We start from the raw sequence: 22297 nt of genomic DNA on the forward strand, positions 1-22297 counted from the left end.
TTATATGTCAATAATTTTTAAAAGACACATGGCTTCTATACTGGCAGTAATTGACTACCATGACTGACAACTTTGATATATCTAAAGAATGTTTCAGTAAACCATGGAGACATAGCTCAGGAAGTTAATGAAACCAGCATAAAAGAGCAAGTGGTCAGTTCATTCTTCACACACCTTAGTCTCTTTCTCTATGGTGATTTTAATAACAATATTTACTTAATAGGATCATTGCATAAAATAAAATTACATAAGCATGTAATGAGGCTTACATACTATTAAAGGGAGAAAATATAGTGGTCAGGCCAATGTAAACTATTTCTTATTACCAACAAACATCCTCGATTTCTTGCATCAGGTATTGTGTCATCAGCATTAATCAGACCAGTTTTATAATATTTTGCACATCAAATTTCTGAGACTCTAAGACTGAAGTCCATATTGAAGTGAGGTTGGAGGGCAATGCTATCCAGGAAGGTCTCCTGCATGCTAGTCAGCTCCTTTTCTTAGTGACACCCCCATCTCTGGCCATACCTAATCTACTCATTTACTTCTATGCATATGGGTCTATGTAGAAGGCCTAAACAGACTAGGAAAAAATACATTAAAATATCAACAGGTGGTACTTATGCCTGCAATTCTAACTACTCAAGAAGCTGAGAACTGAGGATTGTGGTTCAAAGCCAGCTTGGACACAAAAGTCTGGAAGACCCTTATCTTCAATTAACCACTTAAAAGCCAGAAGTGGAGCTGTGGCTCCAAGTGACAGAGCCCTAGCCTTAAGCAAACAAGCTCAGGGACAGTGCCCAGGCCCAACAAAAAGAAATTAACAGGTGGTTGTGGGAAAGCATTCTGGGTAATATTTCCTTTGTTTTACCTTTTCTATACATTCCTACACTTTCTTTAAGTAAATGTACAGTTATTTAATATTTTGTAAAAGTGCTTGAATGACAGAAAGGGAAAGAAAAAGAAGGTGTGGATTCTTTGAAAGGGCAGAGAAAAGGTTTCAGAGACTACAGGCTGGGGAGAACATGTCAGAGAGAGAAGAGCAGAGCAGAGATCTTTCTGGCTAAATGAAATCCCCTTTTCTATACATAAGGCCTTGAAATGGCTTGGTATTTGTTAGCTTTTCCATTTGCCTAGGTAGTGAGAGTAGTAATTGCCTGAGAATTCTGTTACTGTATTGAATTATTACTGACTGGCTGTTGAACATGAAATTTCCAGATCTGAGCCCTTGAGCATTGCCTCCTTTTTTCATCATTGAGGCAGAATACGCTTGGGAAAATCAGGTGATTGGCAGCCAAGAATTTAGAAACATAAAATCACTATCTTCTTTGTTTTATCCCTTTCATTGCTTCCTAAGCTTCAGTAGTAGCTCAAGGAAAAAGAAAAGAGAAAGAACAGGTTTCTCCCTCTGGCTTGCCTGCTGGCCCCACACAATGTGCTCTAAAAACTGTGAAAGAACAGCAAAAGGTCAACCAATGTAATTTTGTCACTGGGAGATTCCGAGAGCAGGTGGTACTTAAGCCGAGCAGTGAGAGGCCAGCTGGGTTTGGACAGAGAGCAAGGGGTGGGGGTGGGGCCGTAGACAGAGGGAGTGAAGGCACTGTGGCCCTGCAAGTTGCCATAGTTTTATCCTGAAGCCAGGGATCCAGGCTATCTATAGATATCCTTTTGCTCCTTTATTGCAACTAAGTCTCCGTGGCCTTAGCCTCCAGAGCCATGAGAGGGGAGGGAGCCAAGCAAAGCTACCCATTTTCCCACGCACAGCAACTCCCCGGTTGCTAAGGTATTGTGGGATGTTTTTTGTTTGATTTCAGAGTTTATTTGCAGTTTGGATTGACAGTCTCAAATGCATTTGCAAGACCCACAAATCTATTTCTTTGGTCATTGAGCTCAAACGTGTTTCCTTTCAATTTTAAAGTTAGCATAAGCTTCCTAAAACTATTCCCTACACTATCCCCATCCTGTGTATTCACGAGTGGGGAAAATTGAAATAGTCACTTGAAGTGTTTGGAAAGTAAACCTCGGAAACAAGTTGGATAAGAAATGTACTCACTGCCTTATGTAGGAAACTAACCCCTCTCTACACCACTTTGACAATAAAGAAATGAAAAAGAAAGAAAGAAAGAAAGAAAGAAAGAAAGAAAGAAAGAAAGAAAGAAAGAAAGAAAGAAAGAAAAGAAAGAAAGAAAGAAAAGAAAGAAAGTAAACCTCAGGGAGCACATTGCCTATGGCGACACATTCTCTGGCGCGGGGCAGGCGCGCTGCGGAGTTCCCCCGGGTCCCAATGCGCAGCTGCCAAACCAGCCGAGGACGCCCCACCTCCGCCCCTCCCCCGCTTGCGCAGCCGGCTAGGTGAGGGCGGCGCTGAAGCGGCGGGTGACCTGGTTGTTTGTGCCCCCGGCAGCCAGCTCTGGGCCACCAGGGATGCCGGATTCACCCACCGAGGCCACAAGAGACCGAGGTGGCAGCGAGCAGCAACAGGCTTTCTGTGGCAAACGCTGAGCCTGCTTTAGGCTCGGTGTGTGGTGGTCTCCCGAGGCTCCATGGGAGCCACAGGCCTCAGGGCCAAACGCACGCGGGAAAGGCTGTGCAGCGCTCGACACGGTTCTGTTGCATCTGACACTCGGGCTTCCCAAATGAGAAAACATTGAAGGCCTTCCATTGGGCGATTGGCCTCCGTGGGACCCCTGCTAGTGGCTCCAAAGAGATTACAAACAGGACAACATGAGGAGCCGGAGTAACTCCGGCGTCAGGCTAGATGGCTATGCTCGGCTTGTACATCAGACCATCCTGTGCCATCAGGTATGTGTAGGGGGTGATCCCTGGAATCATCGGGAATGTGTGTGTGTAGGGGGTGATAGATTGGAAAGAGATCTTAAGTGAACCCTCACACTTGTACGTGTTTGCTTGCGCGCGCACGCGCATGTATGTATCCTTCCCTCCAGCTGGTGCAATGTGGAATTTGGTAGACTGGATAGAGTCCTTGGGTGAACCCTTCTGTTTGTGTGTGAGGGGGGCGGTAATACTGTCAGTCGACAAATCTTAATGGATCCTGAAAGTGAGCTGTAGGGCTTGGAAAAGAACCAGAGCAGACAAAAATCCATGATTCCCCCAGTGATGGTTTTGGAACTGCAGCTGGTTTCCAGGGACAGAGTTGTTGTTTGTTGACATCTCTGGCCCCCAAATTTTGGACTTGTAAGGCTTTAGACAGTTCTTTCTTCATTTTCAAGATAGAAACACTCCAAACTTTCTTTTACAAGGTAAGTGTGTCCTGTAAACCTAATGAACAGTAGCTTGATGGCTATACTTAACAATTCTTTTTTATGATTGATATTTGTTAAGAGGTTAAATTTTAGGCAGTTTCGCCACACCAAAGAAATGTAACTATGTGAGGTCAAGATTGCTTTAATTAGCCTGATTGTGATAATCTTATAACAATAAGTACATATGTCAAATCATTGGGTTGTAAAAGTTTGGGGGGGGGGGTCAGCTATACCTCAGGAGAGCTGGGGAAACAGCATTTTGTCAGTAGAAGAAAAAGTTACAAATTCATGAGTAGGAAGATAGAATAAAAATTAATTGCCAAGTACCTTTTCATAGATTTGTTTTCCTTTAACACTCTGGTGGGCTGCCTATTCTCTTTCTTGTCCTTACAGAATCCAGTGACTGGCTTGCTTCCAGCCAGCTTTGATCAGAAAGATGCCTGGGTCAGAGATAATGTGTACAGTGTCTTGGCTGTGTGGGGATTGGGCCTGGCCTACCGGAAGAATGCAGATCGGGATGAGGATAAGGCAAAGGCCTATGAACTGGAGCAGGTACTCAAAAAAAAAAAAAACAAAAAAACAGATCTGGAGCTGGACCTATGTGTAGTTGTGGGAAAGGGGAGCAAGACTGAAAGAAAATGTAGTCTTTCTTCATCTTCTAAAATTACATTCCAAAATCTTTTTCAATATTATACTTAACTTTCCTTGCAGTGGAAACTTAGAACTTGCTGATTCTGAGGAAGAAAGTACAGGCCATTTATTACCTTGAAAAATCCTATCCTAAAGTCTTTCCTAAAAAATGTAGAATTTTCTTTCTAAATTAATATATTTTGTTCTCTGTGCTATGTTATACTCTGAGAATTATATTTGTAGGCAGATTTGTACTATTTTATTTCATTTTCAGAAATAATTGTTGATATTTGTATGAGTGTAACTGAAACAAATCAGTAGATCTTCCACTTTAGACACATATTTGTTGATTTTCATAGCTGTGATGTTGTTTCAGAGAGCCTGCTACCTCACCACATCCCAGTCTTGAGCAAAGTAAGGCCAAAGTCAGAAGATACCTTTCAGCCAACCTTCAAGACACTTCTCAGTAAATTAGCATCTTATAGAACTGTTTAAACACAAAGGGAACTGCTTCTACTTGAAGGGCTAAGAAAACACTCTTCTGAGACACAGGAGCTTTTAATGTTGAGAGTCTTTCCTGACAGTTGTATGGATTCTCTTTTCTATTAGTGAAAATGATTTTCTTTACACCAGCCCCTTTTCTCCTGAGTCTTGAGTCTTCTGCTCCCAACTTGAGCAATCTGAATTCCAGTCTTCATCTCTAAATCAGACCAATTATTTTTAAGGGCACAGATATATTTTGAGTCTGTTTTTGACAATGGGACAAGTATCACTGTGTTGTTTTCACTTATAGAAAAGATTGTTTTTGCTTCAGTCTTCCACTTGAACCATGCCCCCAGTCTTCAATCAATTATTGAAAAATACATAGGAAATATGCCAAAAGTTGTAAATTTTTTGTTCTATCTGTGATGGTACAGATCATTATCATAATTGATTTGTAGAAATTTGGAAAGTATAGAGGAGTGTTAAATTTCATTTATAAACCAACCCTGAAAATCCTCTGAACTGATTGCTACTTTGATCTCAAAATTTGTTTTATTTTTGTTTATTTTGCTAGAAATTAGTATCAGTAGAACTGAAATTTACAAACCTGCTACAATTTGATCATTTTTTTCAATATTAGTAGAAGAATTTGTTGTCTTCCAGATGATCATTTGAAAAGTTGACAAAAGTTGGGAAACATTGAGTTGCCCATTCTACAATTTTAATGTTCCAGTACATAACTTTTCACGTAGCTAACAAATAACACCACCCCAGTAATAACCTTGGAATGTTTTATGAAAATGGGAACAATTTCAAAAAAGTTTTTGTGAGAATCCTAAAGTTTCCATAAATTTACATTGTAGATTTAAGTATTAGTAGGTCTCAGGTTTTTTTTCAAATCCAATTCAGCATTAATCTACACCAGGGATCAGAAAGCTATCTCTGTAATGAATCAGATACAATTTTTTTGGTTGTTGTGATTTCTGACCAACTACTCAGCTTTGTAGTTGTAGGACAAAAAAAAACAGAGATGGTATGCAAATAATTAGTATGGTTATATTCCAATAAAACTTCATTTACAATAACAGCCAGAGGCTAATTTGCCCTGGTGTAAATGAGTGACTAAACTCTGGCTGTATATGGGAATTACTTAGGAAGCTTTTGGAAAGAACCTTACTGGACCCCCATTTAGAACAACTGAAGAAAGAATCTCTGGAAGTAGAGCCCAGAGGCAAGTATATTTTTAATTACCTAGGTGATTCTTATGTGCATAGATCAGATGATGACTGATTTATATAGCCAGTACATGAATCCAACACATAAATTCCCATGGAGTAAGTTTCCACCTACTGCCAGCTTTCCATTACTGTGTCAGTTTTCCCCAAAACATTATTGGTTAATCATTTATATCATTTCTTCCAGCTCTCACTTGGTTTCTTTCTTATAATGTCAAAGATCTGATGAATCTGATCACAAGAATTCAAGACCTGCCACATTTTAGATTGCCAATAGAATTTTGTAAATGTATGCTTTACAAAGGTCTATTTCTCTTGGGCACATATTCAGTCTCATAACTATAAAAATAGCCAATAATTGCATAGATAGATATAAAATTGTCTATTCTTTTTTTTAATTTCATAGCAACCCTTTATTTGTAGTACAGAAGCAACACTGAAAAGAGAAGCCATTGTTTTATTTTTTTTTAAATTGTCTATTCTTATATTGTTAGTTCACTGATACATACATCCAAATACTCACACAGAGTCAGTGAATACAAGTATATATAGTTACTGCAATCTAGTGTGCCTGAACCAGAAAAATAGTCAATGTGAGGGAAACAAACCTCCTATACCTCCCATCATTCCTAACTACCCAAGCTCTCCATTAATTTTATCCTGTCTGGGAAACTGAAATTTGAGGATGGAAATAGCTGATAATAGCTGTTTTATAAGAATAATAGTAGATAGCAATCAGAAATTTGGGGGCCACAGTTCCCCAAATTTGTTGTTTATGTTAAAGAAAATTTAGATGGCAATAGTGTGACTATGTGGTAAAGAGTGTTGATGGCAGGCAAGTGGTTAAGACAGAGAGCAAAGAAGCCAAAGCAGGGTGCCCAGGATTCCCACTACTTCCATAATGTCACAAAAATTGAGGCTTTTCTGGTTGATTAGAAATCCTCAATTTGTTGTAAAAAAATTGGTGTCTTTGAGCCAGTATTTTTATATGCAGTTACTGGGATTTGAAAACACATCTTGGGCACGGCCTTTTAACTTTTTCAGTCAAGTCAAGCATTCTACCACTTGAGCCACCACTCCATTTCTGGCATTTTGGTGGTTAATTGGAGATCAGAATCTTGTGGACTTTCCTGACTGGGCTGAATTTGAACTATGATCCTCAGATTTCAGCCTCTTGAGTAGTTAGAATGACAGCAGTGAGCCACAGGTACCTAGTTTGGGCCACTGATGTAAGAAAAGATCATTCAAACTTCACCTTTGCTTCCCACTTTCATTTACTGGGTGTTAGGAAATAAAAGTAGTGGAAACTTTTAAGTATGTTGTGACTTGTATCAGAATTAACTATAAAGTCTCTTCACAGAGGAGGCAATTTTAAATACTTTCCATTGCTAGGTTTATGAATGAGATGGACTCTGCCATGAGGGTCAGAGTAGCCATGGAGATTTTCTTGTAGGGGCTGGAGCCTGTTTCATTACTTTATAATAACTATTTTAGGCTTTCAAATGTACAAAGGCATGTACTGCCTGTTCTTTTTCTTTTTTGAAAAAGGGGTTTTTTAATCATTTTGAGGAGGAGGCCATTAATAGACATTATCTAAGAAGAGGGACTCTAAGAAATAGTTATTTTTTCCCCAATAAAATGCTTTTGTAAGCAGTTGGAGCATACTTTAATAGGCACTTATTCCGTGTGTGTGTCTGTCTGTCTGTCTGTCTGTCTGTGTGTCTGTGTGCCAGTCCTGGGGCTTGAACTTAAGGCCCGGACACTGTATCTGAACTTTTTCTTGCTCCAGCGGGCTTTGAACTGTCATACTCAGATCTTAGCCTCCTGAGTAGCTAGGAGCTACTCAGCGGCCAGTAATCGGCACTTACTCTAATCATGCCTGTTGCTTATATTCCCTCTTGAAGTTTTTTTTTTTTTTTTTAAGTTTTGAAATGGTTTATTATTTTACTTCTCTGGCAATGTAGTAAAGGCAGCAAAACAAGAACAACATTGACTTATTAACACAATCTCCAAATGAATTTACCTGTGAGTAGCTTTACTATACTAGTTTAAATATGAAGAAACTAGACTCTAAACTATTTGAATATGTTTATAACAGAATGATCTGATTCCTTAGTAGATTAGTTTTCAGAAGTGTCCTGAGGCCACCCCTGAGCCAGCACTCCCTGGAGGAACCTTGACTGTGAAACAGAAAGCATCTTAGAGAAATAGAGAATCTTTTCAGTGCTGTATTCTTCTAAAACATATTGCCTACCCATGACACTGCTGATTGTTCCTTCTAGGTTTGTGTAGTATGTGTAATTAGTGTTCCGAATTTTAACGTATTATTGGAAAAAATACAAGTTTTTGAATCTTAGAGAAATAGCAAGGATTTGAAAAAATTTTTAAGAAATTTGTCAATGTTTGAAGGATTAAATGCTTTTATTTTATTCATTATCTTTTAAGTAGTTGTATCACATTTTAAAATATTAGCATAAGATTTAAAAATGTTGGTATGATTTAATAATTATATGATTCATAGCTCTTCCATTGACAAGTGGTAAGCCATAGTAACGATTCCCATTTACCATTACTCTGACTTGCAGTTTATTTTAGTTTTTTTGGGAATATATTTAATAAGTATTTCTACTTATCAAAATCTGAAGTCTTGGCTAGTTCACAATTGATAAAAGTTAATGTGGTAAAGCCTTTCTATGCCATATGATATATTTTAGAATATCACTAGAGCGTTGTGATTTTTTTTCAGCTCACTTGCCCTTTTTCTCCAGGTGGATTGTCCTCTGCTAAGATGGTTGGCTCATCGTCACACAAATGTGCAGAACCTTGGATTCGTAATTTTTTTTAACTTGAAGGGATCACAAACTGTCACTTTTGATTCTACTTTTAGCTCTTCGGCATACCTATAAAGTAAATGCCATGTAAATAAAACCGAGGATAGGATTACTTGTTCTCAAAAGGTCATGTACCAACTGCAGTCGCTGAGTAAGTGTTCTTGCATCTCAAGATGTTTATAATAGTCATGTTCTCATTTATTTCTGCAGAGTGTAGTGAAACTAATGAGGGGACTGCTGCACTGCATGATCAGACAGGTATGACACTAGTGTAACTTGTTCTCTAATAAAAGCATATCAGAGGGATATCTCTACATGTTAGAGAATGTTTACAGCACTTTTTTCAGTTTCACAAATAATACACTAATTTTACAAAATGTGGACAATCAGGAAAAATTTTGTCCATAATCTTGCCACCCAGTAACCACTGAAATGGTTCCTTCCAGTCTTTTGTAACCCTTCTACAAATGGCTTCTTAAATGTGTTTTATCATCACTCTACATAAAATTATGTGTTCTTGGTATAAGATGATACATGATTAAAGTCCATTATCTGAAACACTTAGGGACAGATTCATTTTACAATGAAGAATTTTTGGCTTCTGTATGTGTATGTTTCTGTCCTAGGGCTTGAACTGACGGTCTAGGTGCTATCTCTGGGCTTTTATTGCTCAAGGCTACTATTCAACCACTTTATCCACAGCACCACTTTCTGCTTTTTGGTGGTTAATTGGAGATAAGTGTTTCTTGGACTTTTCTTTGTACCTCCTCGATACTCAGATCTCAGCCTCCTGAGTAGCTAGGATTACAGGTGTGAGCCTTTGATGCCTGGTAGAATTTCTGGATTTACACAAAGATAGTAGAGTACATATACCGTATTTTTTAACGAAAAAATTATTTTTTAAAAATTGTTTTACCCTAGGAGATCTTAAAACCTGTTGGAAAACACTGGATCTAATTCATCTGGAGAGGAAAATCAGTATTTTTAAAGTAGAAATTATGGCCTAGCTTCCTAAAGTGACTGCCATAGGAATACAACAAATCTACAATGACTGTGGTTTAGTGGTAGAGTGCTTGCCTAGCATGCATGAAGCCCTGGCTTCAATTCCTCAGCTCTGCATAAGCAAAAAAAGTGGAAAGTGGTGCTGTGGCTTAAGTAGTAGAGAGCTAGCCTTGAGCAAAAGAAGCTCAGGGACAGTGCCCAGGCCCTGAGTTCAAGCCCCAGGGCTGGCAAAAAAAACCCTGTAGACTTGTAAACTTTCTTATCTACAAATGATTTTACGTGCATAGGGTACTAGGAATTGAACCCAGAGCACATGCTGAGCATATACTAACACCTGTCTACACTCCTAGCTCCCAGTATTTGTCTTCTAATGTATAGTTTCATCTTCTGTCATACTTTTTTCCTGTCACTCTGTGTCCCTTACCTGTTCATTTCTTCAAAATATAATCTCTTTTCCTAATTTCCCTCAAAATTCCTACTTTAGTTTTAGGAACAAATGTATAACACCTAGTTATACATATCTCTTGCCAAGCTGTTTTCACACAAACACTGAGAATCTCAGATGATATCAACAATATGTGAAAACAATCACCTGAAGAGTCAAAGAGGAATTGAACAGGAAATAGCTGGTTTTGATCTCTTGTTACCATTTTTTAACTGAATTGCTTACATTGAAAAATAATAACAGATTTTCCCAGCCATGTTAGTGTTGGGAAGAAGCCTCAATGCATTTCAAATATTCACAATTTTTTGAATACAGAATGCAATGGTGTGTTTTGGAGTACTGTGGAAGCATGGTATATGAGATTCTTTTTTGAATATCCCTTTTATTGTTTTTTTTTTTAAATTCAGGTGGATAAAGTAGAGTCTTTCAAGTATAGTCAGAGCACTAAAGATAGCCTCCATGCCAAGTACAACACAAAAACTTGTGCCACTGTAGTGGGTGATGACCAGTGGGGACATCTGCAGTTGGATGCTACGTCTGTGTACCTGCTCTTCTTAGCACAAATGACTGCTTCAGGTGGGTATAAGGAGTAAAGTACTGCAAGCCCCTGAGCTTGGTGCTCCAGCATGCTTGGCTTCTACAAAGGTATTGACCAGAAGAGAACACAACTGTTTATATTACTCAAAGAAGCATACTGCAAACAGAATGATATTTTGCTAATTTTAAGCTCTGTGAATTCTTTTTAATATTCTGTTATGTTGAGAAACAAGTCTAGAGTGCTAACTAATATTCCTATAATTGAGAATAATGAAGTTGAGGTAGCTCTTCTATAAAGTTATTTTTATTATTTGTTAATCTTCAGATACCAGAAAATATAAAGGAAGGACTAGAGTTTCCTTTCCTATTTTTATACAACATACTGATATACCAGCAGCTAGTGTAAATATAAATAAAATCATTTTATATATGCTGTAAAAATTTAACATAAACACAATATCAGTTTATATGTATCTACCCTGTATTTAAGGAAATAAGTTAGAGATTACAATCTAAACATTTTTATTGAATGATACGCTCTTTTGAGGTAATTTCATTGTTGGCTTTAGTTGTTTGACTTCCAAAAGGAAAGTAGAAGAAACAAGAGAATGTTCTTTTATTCATGTTAAGTTATGCAAGGGACAATGAATCTTACATTCATTTATAAATTTAATAAGATCATTCCAAAAATTTTCTGAATAAGTTAATGTACTTATTATAATAACCACATTTTTCGGCAGTACTGGGATTTGAACTCAGGGCCTTGTACTTTGCTAGGCTGTTACTCTACCATCTGGGCCATACCAATACTTGTTTTGTTGGGTAGGCAAATGATTCACCTCTGAGTTATATTGCCAACATTTTGTGGGGTTCTTTGTTTTTTATTTTTTGTTTTCTGGTCCTGGGGCTTGAACTCAGGGCGTGGGCTTTGTCCCTGAGCCTCTCTGTGTTCCAGGCTAGCACTCTAGTATTTGAGTCAGAGCACCACTTCCAGCTTTTTCTGAGTGTTTATTGGAGATAGGAGTCTCATGGACTTCCCTTCCCTAGCTGGCTTTGAACCACGATCCTCAAATCTCAGCCTCCTGAGTAGCTAAGATTACAGGCATTGAGCCACCAGCACCCAGCTTGTCGATTCTCTTAAAAAATAACTTTATTGGGGCTGGGAATATGGCCTAGTGGTAAAGCGCTCACCTCATATACATGAAGTCGATTCCTTAGCCCCAGGACTAGCAACAAAACCAAACCAAAACAAAAACTTTATGTACAAGCTCTCACTATTATTCAAACTGTTTTCAAACTTGAGATCCTCCTGCCTCAGCCTCCTGCATAGCTGGGATTACAGGTTTGTGCCTCCCTATCCTACTAATACTACATTTTTGACATTTCAGTATCTTTATTTTCGGGATCATTGATACTAAAGGCATCCAAGGTAGCACTTCCCTCAGAATACCCTGAATTCTTACAGAAATATTTAGCTGATTTTTTTTTTTTTTTTTTTGGCCAGTCCTGGGCCTTGGACTCAGGGCCTGAGCACTGTCCCTGGCTTCTTCCTGCTCAAGGCTAGCACTCTGCCACCTGAGCCACAGCGCCCCTTCTGGCCGTTTTCCATATATGTGGTGCTGGGGAATCGAACTGAGAGCTTCATGTGTAGGAGGCAAGCGCTCTTGCCACTAGGCCATATTCCCAGCCCCTTACAGAAATAGTCATAAGCTCCTTTTTTTTTCTTAATTATTGTCAAAGTGATGTACAGAGAGGTTACAGTTTCATACGTTTAGGCCTTGGGTACATTTCTTGTACTGTTTGTTACCTCCTCCCTCATTCATAAGCTCCTTTTCTTTTCCTCTCTAGAACACAAACCAAGAAGCTAAATAAGCTTTGTTAAAGGTACTGGGGAAATGGACTCAGGGCTACATGTTAGCTGGACAGTTCTATTTGATTCATGCCTGCATTCCCTTTTTGCATTGGCTATTTTCAAGGTAGTTTCTTGCTTTATGCCTAAGCCAGCCTGGGCTCTTCTCATACTTACACTTATCATTGAAGATGACAGACACACACCACTACATCCAGCCATTAGTTGAGATGAAATCTCTTGAACTTTTATGCTCAAGCTAGCCTTGAACCATGATCCCCCATCTCCTCCAGTGGCTATCCATGTTCTTCCTCCTTTGGGAGGATAAATGTCCTCAGGAGTAAAAAATGCTTTTAGATATTTTTATTTTTGGGTCTTATTTGTGTTTGAACTCAAGGTATGGTGTATGCTAGGCAGGTTACTCTACTGCTTGAGCCACATATTCAGCCCCATTAGTTATTTTTTAAATTGCATCTATGTTTATGCAGTGATCCTCCTACTTATGCTTTTTTGCATAGCTGGAAATGACAGATAATATGCAAACCTGTGCTTTAATTTGTTGAGATGAGGATCTCCTCAACTTTTCTCTGGTCTGTCTTCCAACAATAATCTTTCTCATTTTAACCTCCTGAGTTGCTAGGAAGACATGGGTGAGCAACTATGTCTGGTTTACTTCTTTTTGTACCAGTGCTGGGGGCTTGAACTCAATGCTTGGGCAGCATCTCTGAGCTTCTTTGTTCAGATCTTTTTTGTACTCTGTCACTGAACCACAGCTCCACTTCTGGCTTTTTTGATAGTTGGAAATAAGAGTCTCATGGACTTTCTTGACTGGACTGGCTTCATATTTCAATCTTTAGATCTTAGCCTCCTGAGTAGCTAGGATTATAAGCATGCGCTACCAGCATAAGGCTGCATTTTGCACTTTCATTTTTAAAGATGACTGCTGTAAAGGGTAGTATTGAGAATTGCAGAATGTGATCTTACACATAATGCATTTTACACTCTTAATCATACAAGATGCCTACCAGTTCCCAATGGTTTGGCTTATTTTAGATGTATTTTTGTTTTTGTCAGCCATGATGCTTGAACATGGAGCCTCGGGTGCTGTCCCTGAGCTGTTTTGCTCAAGGCTAGCGTTCTACCACAGGGGGTAAGGAGTCTCATGAACTTTCCTATCCAGGCTGGCTTTGAATCACTGTCCTCAGATCTCAGCCTCCTGAATAGCTAGGATTGTAAGCATGAGCCACCAGTGCCTGGCTTATTTTAGGTTTATTTCTGTATATATAATAGCAGCTATAACTCCATTTCTAATAGCATTTAACACAATTCTGAGGGTTTTTTAGGGGGATGGTACTGGTATTTGAACTCAAGGACTCATATTTGCTAGGCAAGCATTATACCACTTGAGTCATATCCTTAGCCTTTAACTCTGGAGGTTGTATTTTTTTTTAATAAAGCAAACAGTGGTTTATAATTTTGAGCCCAGAATAGAAGTAGAAATGACACTATAAGAGACATATTTATCTAATGGCTTATTTCTTTAATTCTAGCTACTCAGGAGGCTACGGTTTGAGGATTGTGGTTTGAAGCCAACCTAGGCAAAATAGTCTAAAAGACTGTTCATCTCCAGTGAACCAGAAAAAAGCTAGATAGAGAGCTGTGGCTCAAGTGGTAGAACACTAGCTTTGAGCATGTAAGCTCAGTGACAGGCCTGAGTTCAATCTCCAGGACCAGCACACACAAAAAAAGCTAAGAAGCAGTGCTCAAGCCCCGAGTTCAAGCTCCAGTACACCCATCAGAACACAAAATCACATGTACACACACACAAAGGAAACATGTTTATTAATAAAAGAACTGTTTATTATTAACTTATTTGTATTTCAACTGAATGAGAGCTGACTTTGACAAGTGTTTAGCATGAAGTAGATATTTTCTCCGGCCTTTTAATGAAATAAAGAACAAATAGAAATTAATAACTCAGAAAAAGGGAATATTATGGGCACAAATTTTTGAAAAGTTCTAAACACCAAGACAAATCTAGGCGTCTTCTGTGATTAAAAGTATAAAGTGCAGCCACATGCTGATAGCCCATGCCTGCAATCCTATCTATTCAGTAGGCTTAGATCTGAGGATCACCATTCAAGGCCATCCCCAGAAGGAAAGTTTCTGAGACCCTTATTTCCAATTAACCATGCACCAAAAAAGTATAAAATGCATCTGAAAAAATGGCAAAATAGGAAGTTATTAACAAGAGATGGGTCAGAGTACCTATGTGCCATGCTAAATGATGTCTGCAATTAGCAGAGAGCTATTCAAGGCAGACAATCAAGGAAGTTTCAGATTTTTCTTTGTAGTAGCAGCAGGCTGACAGATTGAACAGTTTGGGGAATTACGATGGAAGACTAGTTAGGAGATTTGTGGAATTATTTTGGGCAAGAATGATGTAGAATTTATATAGGTGGTTTACTGGGAAAGTGAAAAGAACCCATGTGTGGTATAACTGGTAGAAAGAGTATGAACGTTCTTCATAGAACATGTAGCCATACAGTGCATGTTTCTGAATATTCTTACTTACTCCCAACTTTAGTTAATAATGGCATAAACTTAATCTCAACTTTGGTTAAGATCGGGGCATTGTTCTAGTGTTAGAAACCCTGCCTAGCAAGCTTTAGGCATTATATCGATCCCTAATACTATACCAAAAATAATTTAAAAAAACAACAGATAAACAGAAATCTGATTGTAATTTAGAAAATGGTAGAAGGACAGCATAAATGCTAAAAATGATTTTTCAAACTACTGATCATTGCAGTCTTTGGAAATTGTCCCAAGGGCATATAGCAAGTAGAGAAACACCTAAGAAATCTACTAAATCTTTTGATAGGACAATAGCATTTGTTGGGTGGCAACCTACACTTTCCCTATACCAACTCAATATGAGAGAAGTACTGGTCAGGGTGGGGTTAACCAAAAGCATAAGGACATATGTCTCCCTTAGTCCCAACTTAAGGTTAATGTAACTTCCCAAGAAAGGTGGATTGCTACCATTTCTCAGCTTCCCCAGTTCCATGTTATGGAAGTGCCTAGTTCAAGCAACAACAGCTCACAGTTCCTCCCCTTTGCCAGCCCCATGTGAAGTAGAATCTTTACCAGAACCATGGCAGGATGAAAGTACCAGCTGTGTGCCCTCAGTATGTTACGGGGTCGGGGAAGGTTCCATGTCCCCCCAAGAGTCCACCACTCAGACAGTCTCAAGCAAAAAGATGGGTTTATTGGGGAAGCAAAAAGCAAACTGCCCGGTCAGGGACGTAGCACAGACTCGGGAGCTGAAACTACGCCCCTGAAAAGCGGGCTGACCGGCCAGGGACACAGTGCAGACCCTGGAGCTGACACCATGACCCTGAGCATTCCTCAAAGTGGGGTTTATAAAGGTAAAAGTGTAGCACAGATGTAGGAAGTTGGCGCGAGGGGTAGAGCAAGCAACAAACAAGTTAAGCAAGCCATTTACAGAAGCAGAATTTTGGGGTCAGGTTGACCTAATAATCAAATGGAGTCAGCTCTATTCCCCCCAACATTTCCTACCATGTTTGCCTAATCAAGATGGAGTCAGCTCTACAAGAAATACACCTCTTGGACAGAAGTTCCACACTGGGATACACAAGTTGAGAAGCTCAGAGGCTACTTCCCTAGCCTTCATTTGTAATGCAGGAGTGTTACTCCAGAAGTACACACTGTTCTCAACATTACCAACCTTGTTGCTAGGCAGAGGAGGGACAAACCAAAAGGACAAAACTTTGCTCTTCCAAAAAAGTTGACTTTTGGGTAACAAAGTATGAGAAAGTTCAGGCCTAGGGGCACTCTTAAAAATGCAGATTTTTTTCTAGTACTGGGGTTTAAATTTAGAGACCTCTTGCTTGCAACAGCTGACAATCTACCATTTCAGCCACACTTCCAGCCCAGATATTTGGTAGTTAATTGGTCTCTTGGTCTTTTCTGCCTGGGCTGGCTGTGAACTGTGATCTAGGTTTCAGCCTCCTGAGTAGCTAGGATTTACAGATATCAGGCACTGGTGCTTGGCTCTCTGCTTTTTATTTTTATCAATTAAGATGAAGCAAGTTCTTCAATAAAACCAAGAAGCTAGGTAGGCACTGATTGCTCTTGCCTATAATACTAGCTACTCGGGAGGCTGAGATCAGAGGGTTACTGTTTTAACACTGCTCCAGCAGGAAAAATCCATGAGACTCTTATCTCCAATTAACCACAAAAAGCCAGAAGTGGAGCTGTTGCTTAAGTGGAAAAGTACTAGCCTTGAGCAAAAGTTCAGGGACAGCCCAGGCACTGAATTAGAGACCCAGGACTGGCACAAAAAAGCAAGAAGCTAAAAGTCAGACTAGTTAAAAGTTTTAATGGAACTAAGGACAAAGAATCTTCTGAGAGGTTGAGATCTGAGCATCATGATTCAAAGCCAGCCTAGTCAAGAAAGTCTGTGAAACTCTTACCTTCAATTTAACTGCCAAAAAGCTGGAAGTTGAGCTGTGCCTCAAGTGGTGGAGTGCTAGCCTGGAGCAAGAACGCTCAGCAGCAGTGCCCAAGCCCTGAGTTCAAGGGCTAGGACCAGCCCTCACACAAAAGTCTTCTGAGTGTTAGAAAAAGTCTCGAAGACTTTACTCAAAATCACCCGGAAAGGATCCTGAATTAAATTGTTTCAGACTTTGGAGAAATTTATTCCTTGAGGTATTGGAAGCAGTTGAGGCAAACAATTTAATAGATTAGAGATGGTTGAAGAGACAGATGGTTGAAGAGACAGTGGCTGGAAAGTTTTCCCAAGGCTATCCCCAAGGTGAGAGACCCTCTGAGAGATGCTGCCTACTCTGAGGAAAATAGACTTACCTGAAATACTCCAGACAAGTTATTAAATAAACCCAAGCCTCAGAGAAAATGGTATGTTGGACTTATAAGGAAAGACTTCAAAAAGTTTCTATAAAAAATGTACACAAATTAAAAGGAAACTATGGGGCTGGGGATATAGCCTAGTGGCAAGAGTGCCTGCCTCGGATACACGAGGCCCTAGGTTCGATTCCCCAGCACCACATATACAGAAAACGGCCAGAAGCGGCGCTGTGGCTCAAGTGGCAGAGTGCTAGCCTTGAGCGGGAAGAAGCCAGGGACAGTGCTCAGGCCCTGAGTCCAAGGCCCAGGACTGGCCAAAAAAAAAAAAAAAAAGGAAACTATGTTTAAAGTAATAAACACCGATCAGTAGATAATCATAAGGACATAGCCAAAAATAATAAAAGTGAACAGAACCTTAGAGAAATGTAGAGCAAATATTTGTAGTACCACTACATATAGTACTAGAGTACTACACAGAGGGTAAGGAGAACAAAATTTACACTCAAGAAATAATGGTGAGGGGCTGGGAACATGGCCTAGTGGTAAAGTGCTCGCCTCGTATACATGAAGCCCTGGGTTTGATTCCTCAGCACCACATATATAGAAAAAGCCGGAAGTGGTGCTGTGGCTCAAGTGGTAGAGTGCTAGCCTTGAGCAAAAAGCCAGGGACAGTGCTTAGGCCCTGAGTTCAAGCCCCAGGACTGGCAAAAAAACAACAACAACAAAAAGAAATAATGGTGAAATCATCACAAATTTGATGAGAAGCATAGCATTTCAGTAATTTCCAAGTAGCATAAACATGGATCTACATTTCCTTTTTTCTGTTATCAAGTGCATTGCACTACATTGAAAGAATGTTAAGATGACAACAACCCTTATTGGTCTACAGATTTAATACAGTATCTATCAAAATCTAACATGGTTTCTGTAAGAGATTTTCAAGTAGACAACCGAGGATGGAGAACTCCTCAGTATTCTAGCAGAAGAACTTTATTCAGCTGAACTGTGCCTGCTGCTAAATCAAGGCATGTGTGACAGGCTCTAGACTCACTCCAAGGTAGCGCCTTCTCTAGGGTAGGAAGTGGGAGGTGTGTCCAGGTGGGTTAGTGTGTCTCCAGATGGATTTAGGATGTGACCTCAGAGGTGGGGAAAGTAACCACCTCCAGGTGTGTCAGTTACCTAGGTAACTGGACTGAGATTTAAACAGGCGGAGGCATCTGCGTGGAGCCCTCTCAGGGGACCTTACATTCAGGCCTTTTAATAATTATGAAAAAGGGCACCAACACTCTGGCTTCTTCCTGCTGGCAAGGGGCGTCGACATTAGGAATAAAAGGTGGAGATGTGGCCCCTCCAGGAGAAGGCAAGCTGCAGCTGTTCCTTGGTGGTAGATGCCAGTCCTTGAATGAAGCCTGGAAGAAGTCTCATGAGGCAGAGTTATTTCTCCAAAACTGCCTGTTTTTTTTCCCTTTGGCTTGTGGGGTAGATCAAACCCAGAATGGCTAGCTTTTGGAGAGGGAACCTAAAGAGGCGTTCTCTGGAACCCAGCCCGCATCGCACTCTTGAGGGCACAAGCCAAAAGATTGGGCCATTGAGTGATTTTCTAGCCGATGAGGCATAGGAGTCCACAAGGACATAGACAGGGGGTCTACGAGGACATGGATAGGGGGGTCTGCAAGGATGTAGAGTCAAATTCTTGATTCAGGCATCCCTGAAATGAGAACAGACTGGCCAAAAAGGCATTCATGATCCCTCTGGCGTGGTCAGACAAACAGAGGACCTGTAGATAGGAGTCACTCACCAGACTTACAGTGGAGATGGTGTGGAGGATGCATAGCCAGCAGTGGTAAAGGTGAGAAGTCCGAAGTTACTTTCCTCCGGCTTTTGGCCTGAGGAGGGGTGGTCAGGAAGGCGGATTAACCCGCAGAAGAGCAGAGGGAGGAGGAGATCCAGCAACTCCTGACTGTCCCCACCCAAGTCACAGCACCAGATGTAAGATTCACCAGAAAGGAAAGGAACCTCGCCACATGGCTCAGGCAGAAAGGAGTTTATTGGGGGGAAAGCAGATTGCCAGACCACACAAGATGGAGGTGTGGGGAGACAGAATGGAAGAAGGGAAAAGAGAAAAGAGTGAGAGTAAAAGAGAAAAGGAAAGAGCAGGGACTGGGACTGTGTTGAGCCAGATTATATAGGAAAAGGCCAGAGACCTGGCCAGGTGGATTGGATGTGACCTTAGAGAAGGAGGAGGAAACTGCCTCCAGGTGTTACCTAGGCAACTCAGGTACTGGGTGCAGACTTAAACAGGTGGGGGGCATCTGCATGAAGACCTTACAGCTTCTTTGTGTAAATTGACAAGCTGATTCTAAAATTCATATAAAACCTCAAGGGATCCAGGTGAATCAAAACAACTTTGAGGGACTGGGGATATGGCCTAGTGGCAAGAGCGCTTGCCTCGTATACTTGAAGCCCTGGGTTCGAGTCCCCAGCACCACATATACAGAAAATGGCCAGAAGTGGGGCTGTGACTCAAGTGGCAGAGTGCTAGCCTTGAGCAAAAAGAAGCCAGGGACAGTGCTCAGGCCCTGAGTCCAAGGCCCAGGACTGGCCAAAAAAAAAAAAAAAAAAAAAAAAAACTTTGAAAAAGAACAGTTAGAAGACTTCCACTTCCCAATTTCAAAAATTAACTACACAGCTTCAGTAATCAAAACAATGTGTTATTGGCCTAAGGATAGACATACACATATTTGGAATAGAATTGTAAATTCAGAAATAATCTATCACGCTATGTATAGTTGATTTTTGAGAATAATTCATTGGGGAAACAAAAAGGCTTCAAAAATCATTGATGAGCTGAATGCAGTGGTTTCTACCTATAATCCTAGCTACTTAAGTGGCTGAGATCTGAGGCTCAAGGTTTGAAGATAGTCCAAGCAGGAAAACCCATGAGACTTATCTCCAGTTAACCACCAAAAAGTCAGAAGTTGCATTGTGACTTGAGTGGGTAGAGCATTAGCTTTGAGCAAAAAAAAAAAAATCTCAGTGCACCATGTGCACAGGCCCTGAGTCCAAGTTTCACAATCAGCACCAAAAAAGTCAGTAACGGACAACCTGGTGTCCACACATAAAAGCATGAAATTTGACTTCCTCAAATTTCTCAAAAACTGAACTCAAAACAAATCATAAACCTAAATGGAAGAGAAAACTATTGCATTGAGCCCTTTAGAGAAACAGAACCAATAGAATATAAATATGAGGAAAATTTTTAGGTTGGATTATATAATCAGAAACTGAATCGTCTCACAGTAGCTAGCTATAGGCTGGACAGCCAGGAAAACTGACAGCTGCTCAGTTCACGAAGCTGGAAGTCTCCAGAGTAAGAGGCCAATGATAATCCATTCCTGGGTGGAAGACCTAAAAGTGCCACCGGTGCGAGTCTGTATTCAAAGACTTATGGAACCTAACATCTGATATCCATACATGATAGCAGCTAATAAAATACACCTGCTTAAGAAAGGCTCAGTGTGAACAAGTCTAGCTTCCCCTCAAACTACTGTATCCACATTCAGGGTAGGTCTTCCCCACTCAATTTGCAGACCCAATTTGTGGTCACAGATGCACCCAGAAATATGCTTTTCCAAATGTCTAGCTACCGCTCAGACCAGTCAAGTTGAAAACAAAAATTATTCACACTAAAAAGCACGATTGGTGTGGCATAAGAGAACACCAAATACTGTGTGGCATTAACACAAGAAATTTATTATCTCAGTGTTGGTATTGGCAAGATCTATCTAGACTTGCAAATGTATTCTTTGTCACTGTGTCCTCATATGGCATTTTCTCTTTGTATATAAGAATGTCAGTCCTATTGGACTAAGGCCCTACTGTAATAATCTTATTTATCTCCTTATCTTCTTTAATCTCCCAATTCCAAATACAGTTACATTAGGGGCCAGAGCTTTAGTATATTATTTTGGGGGTGGGGAGGAAACAGAACCCTGTTCATAACAAACACTCAAGAGAAAACATAAGAGAATATCTTCTTGACCTTAGTTTAGGCAAAGTATTCTTAGATGTGATACTAAAAGCATAAGCAACTAAAGAAAAAGTAGATAAACTGGAACTTCTCAAAATTAAGAATTTTTGTCCTTCAAAGGACCCCTTCAAGAAAGTAAAAAAAAAGTCCATAGAATAGGAGAAAATATTTGCTAATAATATATCTGATAAGGGACTTGAATCTAGAATAAAGAACTATCATAAGTCATTATTAAAAACAATATCCTATCCAGGCCCCAGTGGCTCATGCCTGTAATCCTAGCCACTCAGGAGGCTGAGACCTGAGGATCATGGTTCAAAGCCAGCCCAGGCAAGAAAGTCCCATGAGACTCTTACATCCAATTAACTACAGAAAAACAGAAGTGACTCTGTGGCTCAAGTGGAAGAGCTTAAGAGATCAGGGACAGTGCCCAGTCCTAGGTTCAAGCCCCATGACCTACAAAAGTAAAGAAAAGAAAAACAGTAGCTTAAAATGATCATATAAAATGATTAGTCAAAATGAACTACTAGAAGTGGAAACAAAATGTTTTTGTTATTTTGCTTTTTTCCCTCTTTCGTTGCTGTTTTTGTTTTCTATACCTTTTGTCTTGTATGTAAGTTTATCTGTCTGGGGGAAGGTAAGAGGGAGCACAGAAATGGAGAGACAAAGAGTGAAAGAGGTAGCAGTGATACTCACCAGACATTATGTTGAAAATTAACTATACAACTTTTTATGGGGGAGTGGTGAGGGAAGAAATATACAAAAAGAAATATACTTATTGTGTGACTCAAGTAACTGTAACCCCTCTGTACATCATCTTTATAATAACAATTTAAAAACTAGAAATAATAGCCTAATTAAGATGAGTATGGTGATACACACCTGCAATCCTAGCTATTGGGAGGCAGAGGATAAGAAGATTGGGGTTTGAGTTGAGCCTGGTTAAAGGTTAGTGAGACTATGTCATCACTAAGCCAACTGTGGTATGTGTTTGTGGTCCCAGCTATGTGGGAAGTCATAGGTAGAAAAATCACTATCAGAGGCTAGCCCCATGCAAAAAATGCAGTACCTCACCTAAAAAATAATTATAGCACAAAAG

At 39.9% G+C, this 22297-nt stretch overlaps 1 protein-coding gene across 6 annotated transcripts in view; it reads left to right on the plus strand.

Annotated features, from left to right (window-relative positions):
- Window positions 1-2361: 2361 nt before the first annotated feature.
- Window positions 2362-22297, plus strand: part of Phka1 (phosphorylase kinase regulatory subunit alpha 1) — a 116255-nt gene continuing 96319 nt past the window's right edge. For all 6 annotated transcript variants that reach the window (XM_048336066.1, XM_048336068.1, XM_048336067.1 and 3 more), the window contains exons 1-4: window positions 2362-2805; window positions 3660-3818; window positions 8656-8703; window positions 10300-10468. In XM_048336066.1, coding sequence (XP_048192023.1) covers window positions 2728-2805; window positions 3660-3818; window positions 8656-8703; window positions 10300-10468 — 454 coding nt within the window. In that variant the 5' untranslated portion in view covers window positions 2362-2727. The remainder of the gene's footprint in view (window positions 2806-3659; window positions 3819-8655; window positions 8704-10299; window positions 10469-22297) is intronic.

This window comes from Perognathus longimembris, chromosome 28, assembly GCF_023159225.1.
Source record: "Perognathus longimembris pacificus isolate PPM17 chromosome 28, ASM2315922v1, whole genome shotgun sequence".
NCBI classification, from domain to species: domain Eukaryota; kingdom Metazoa; phylum Chordata; class Mammalia; order Rodentia; family Heteromyidae; genus Perognathus; species Perognathus longimembris.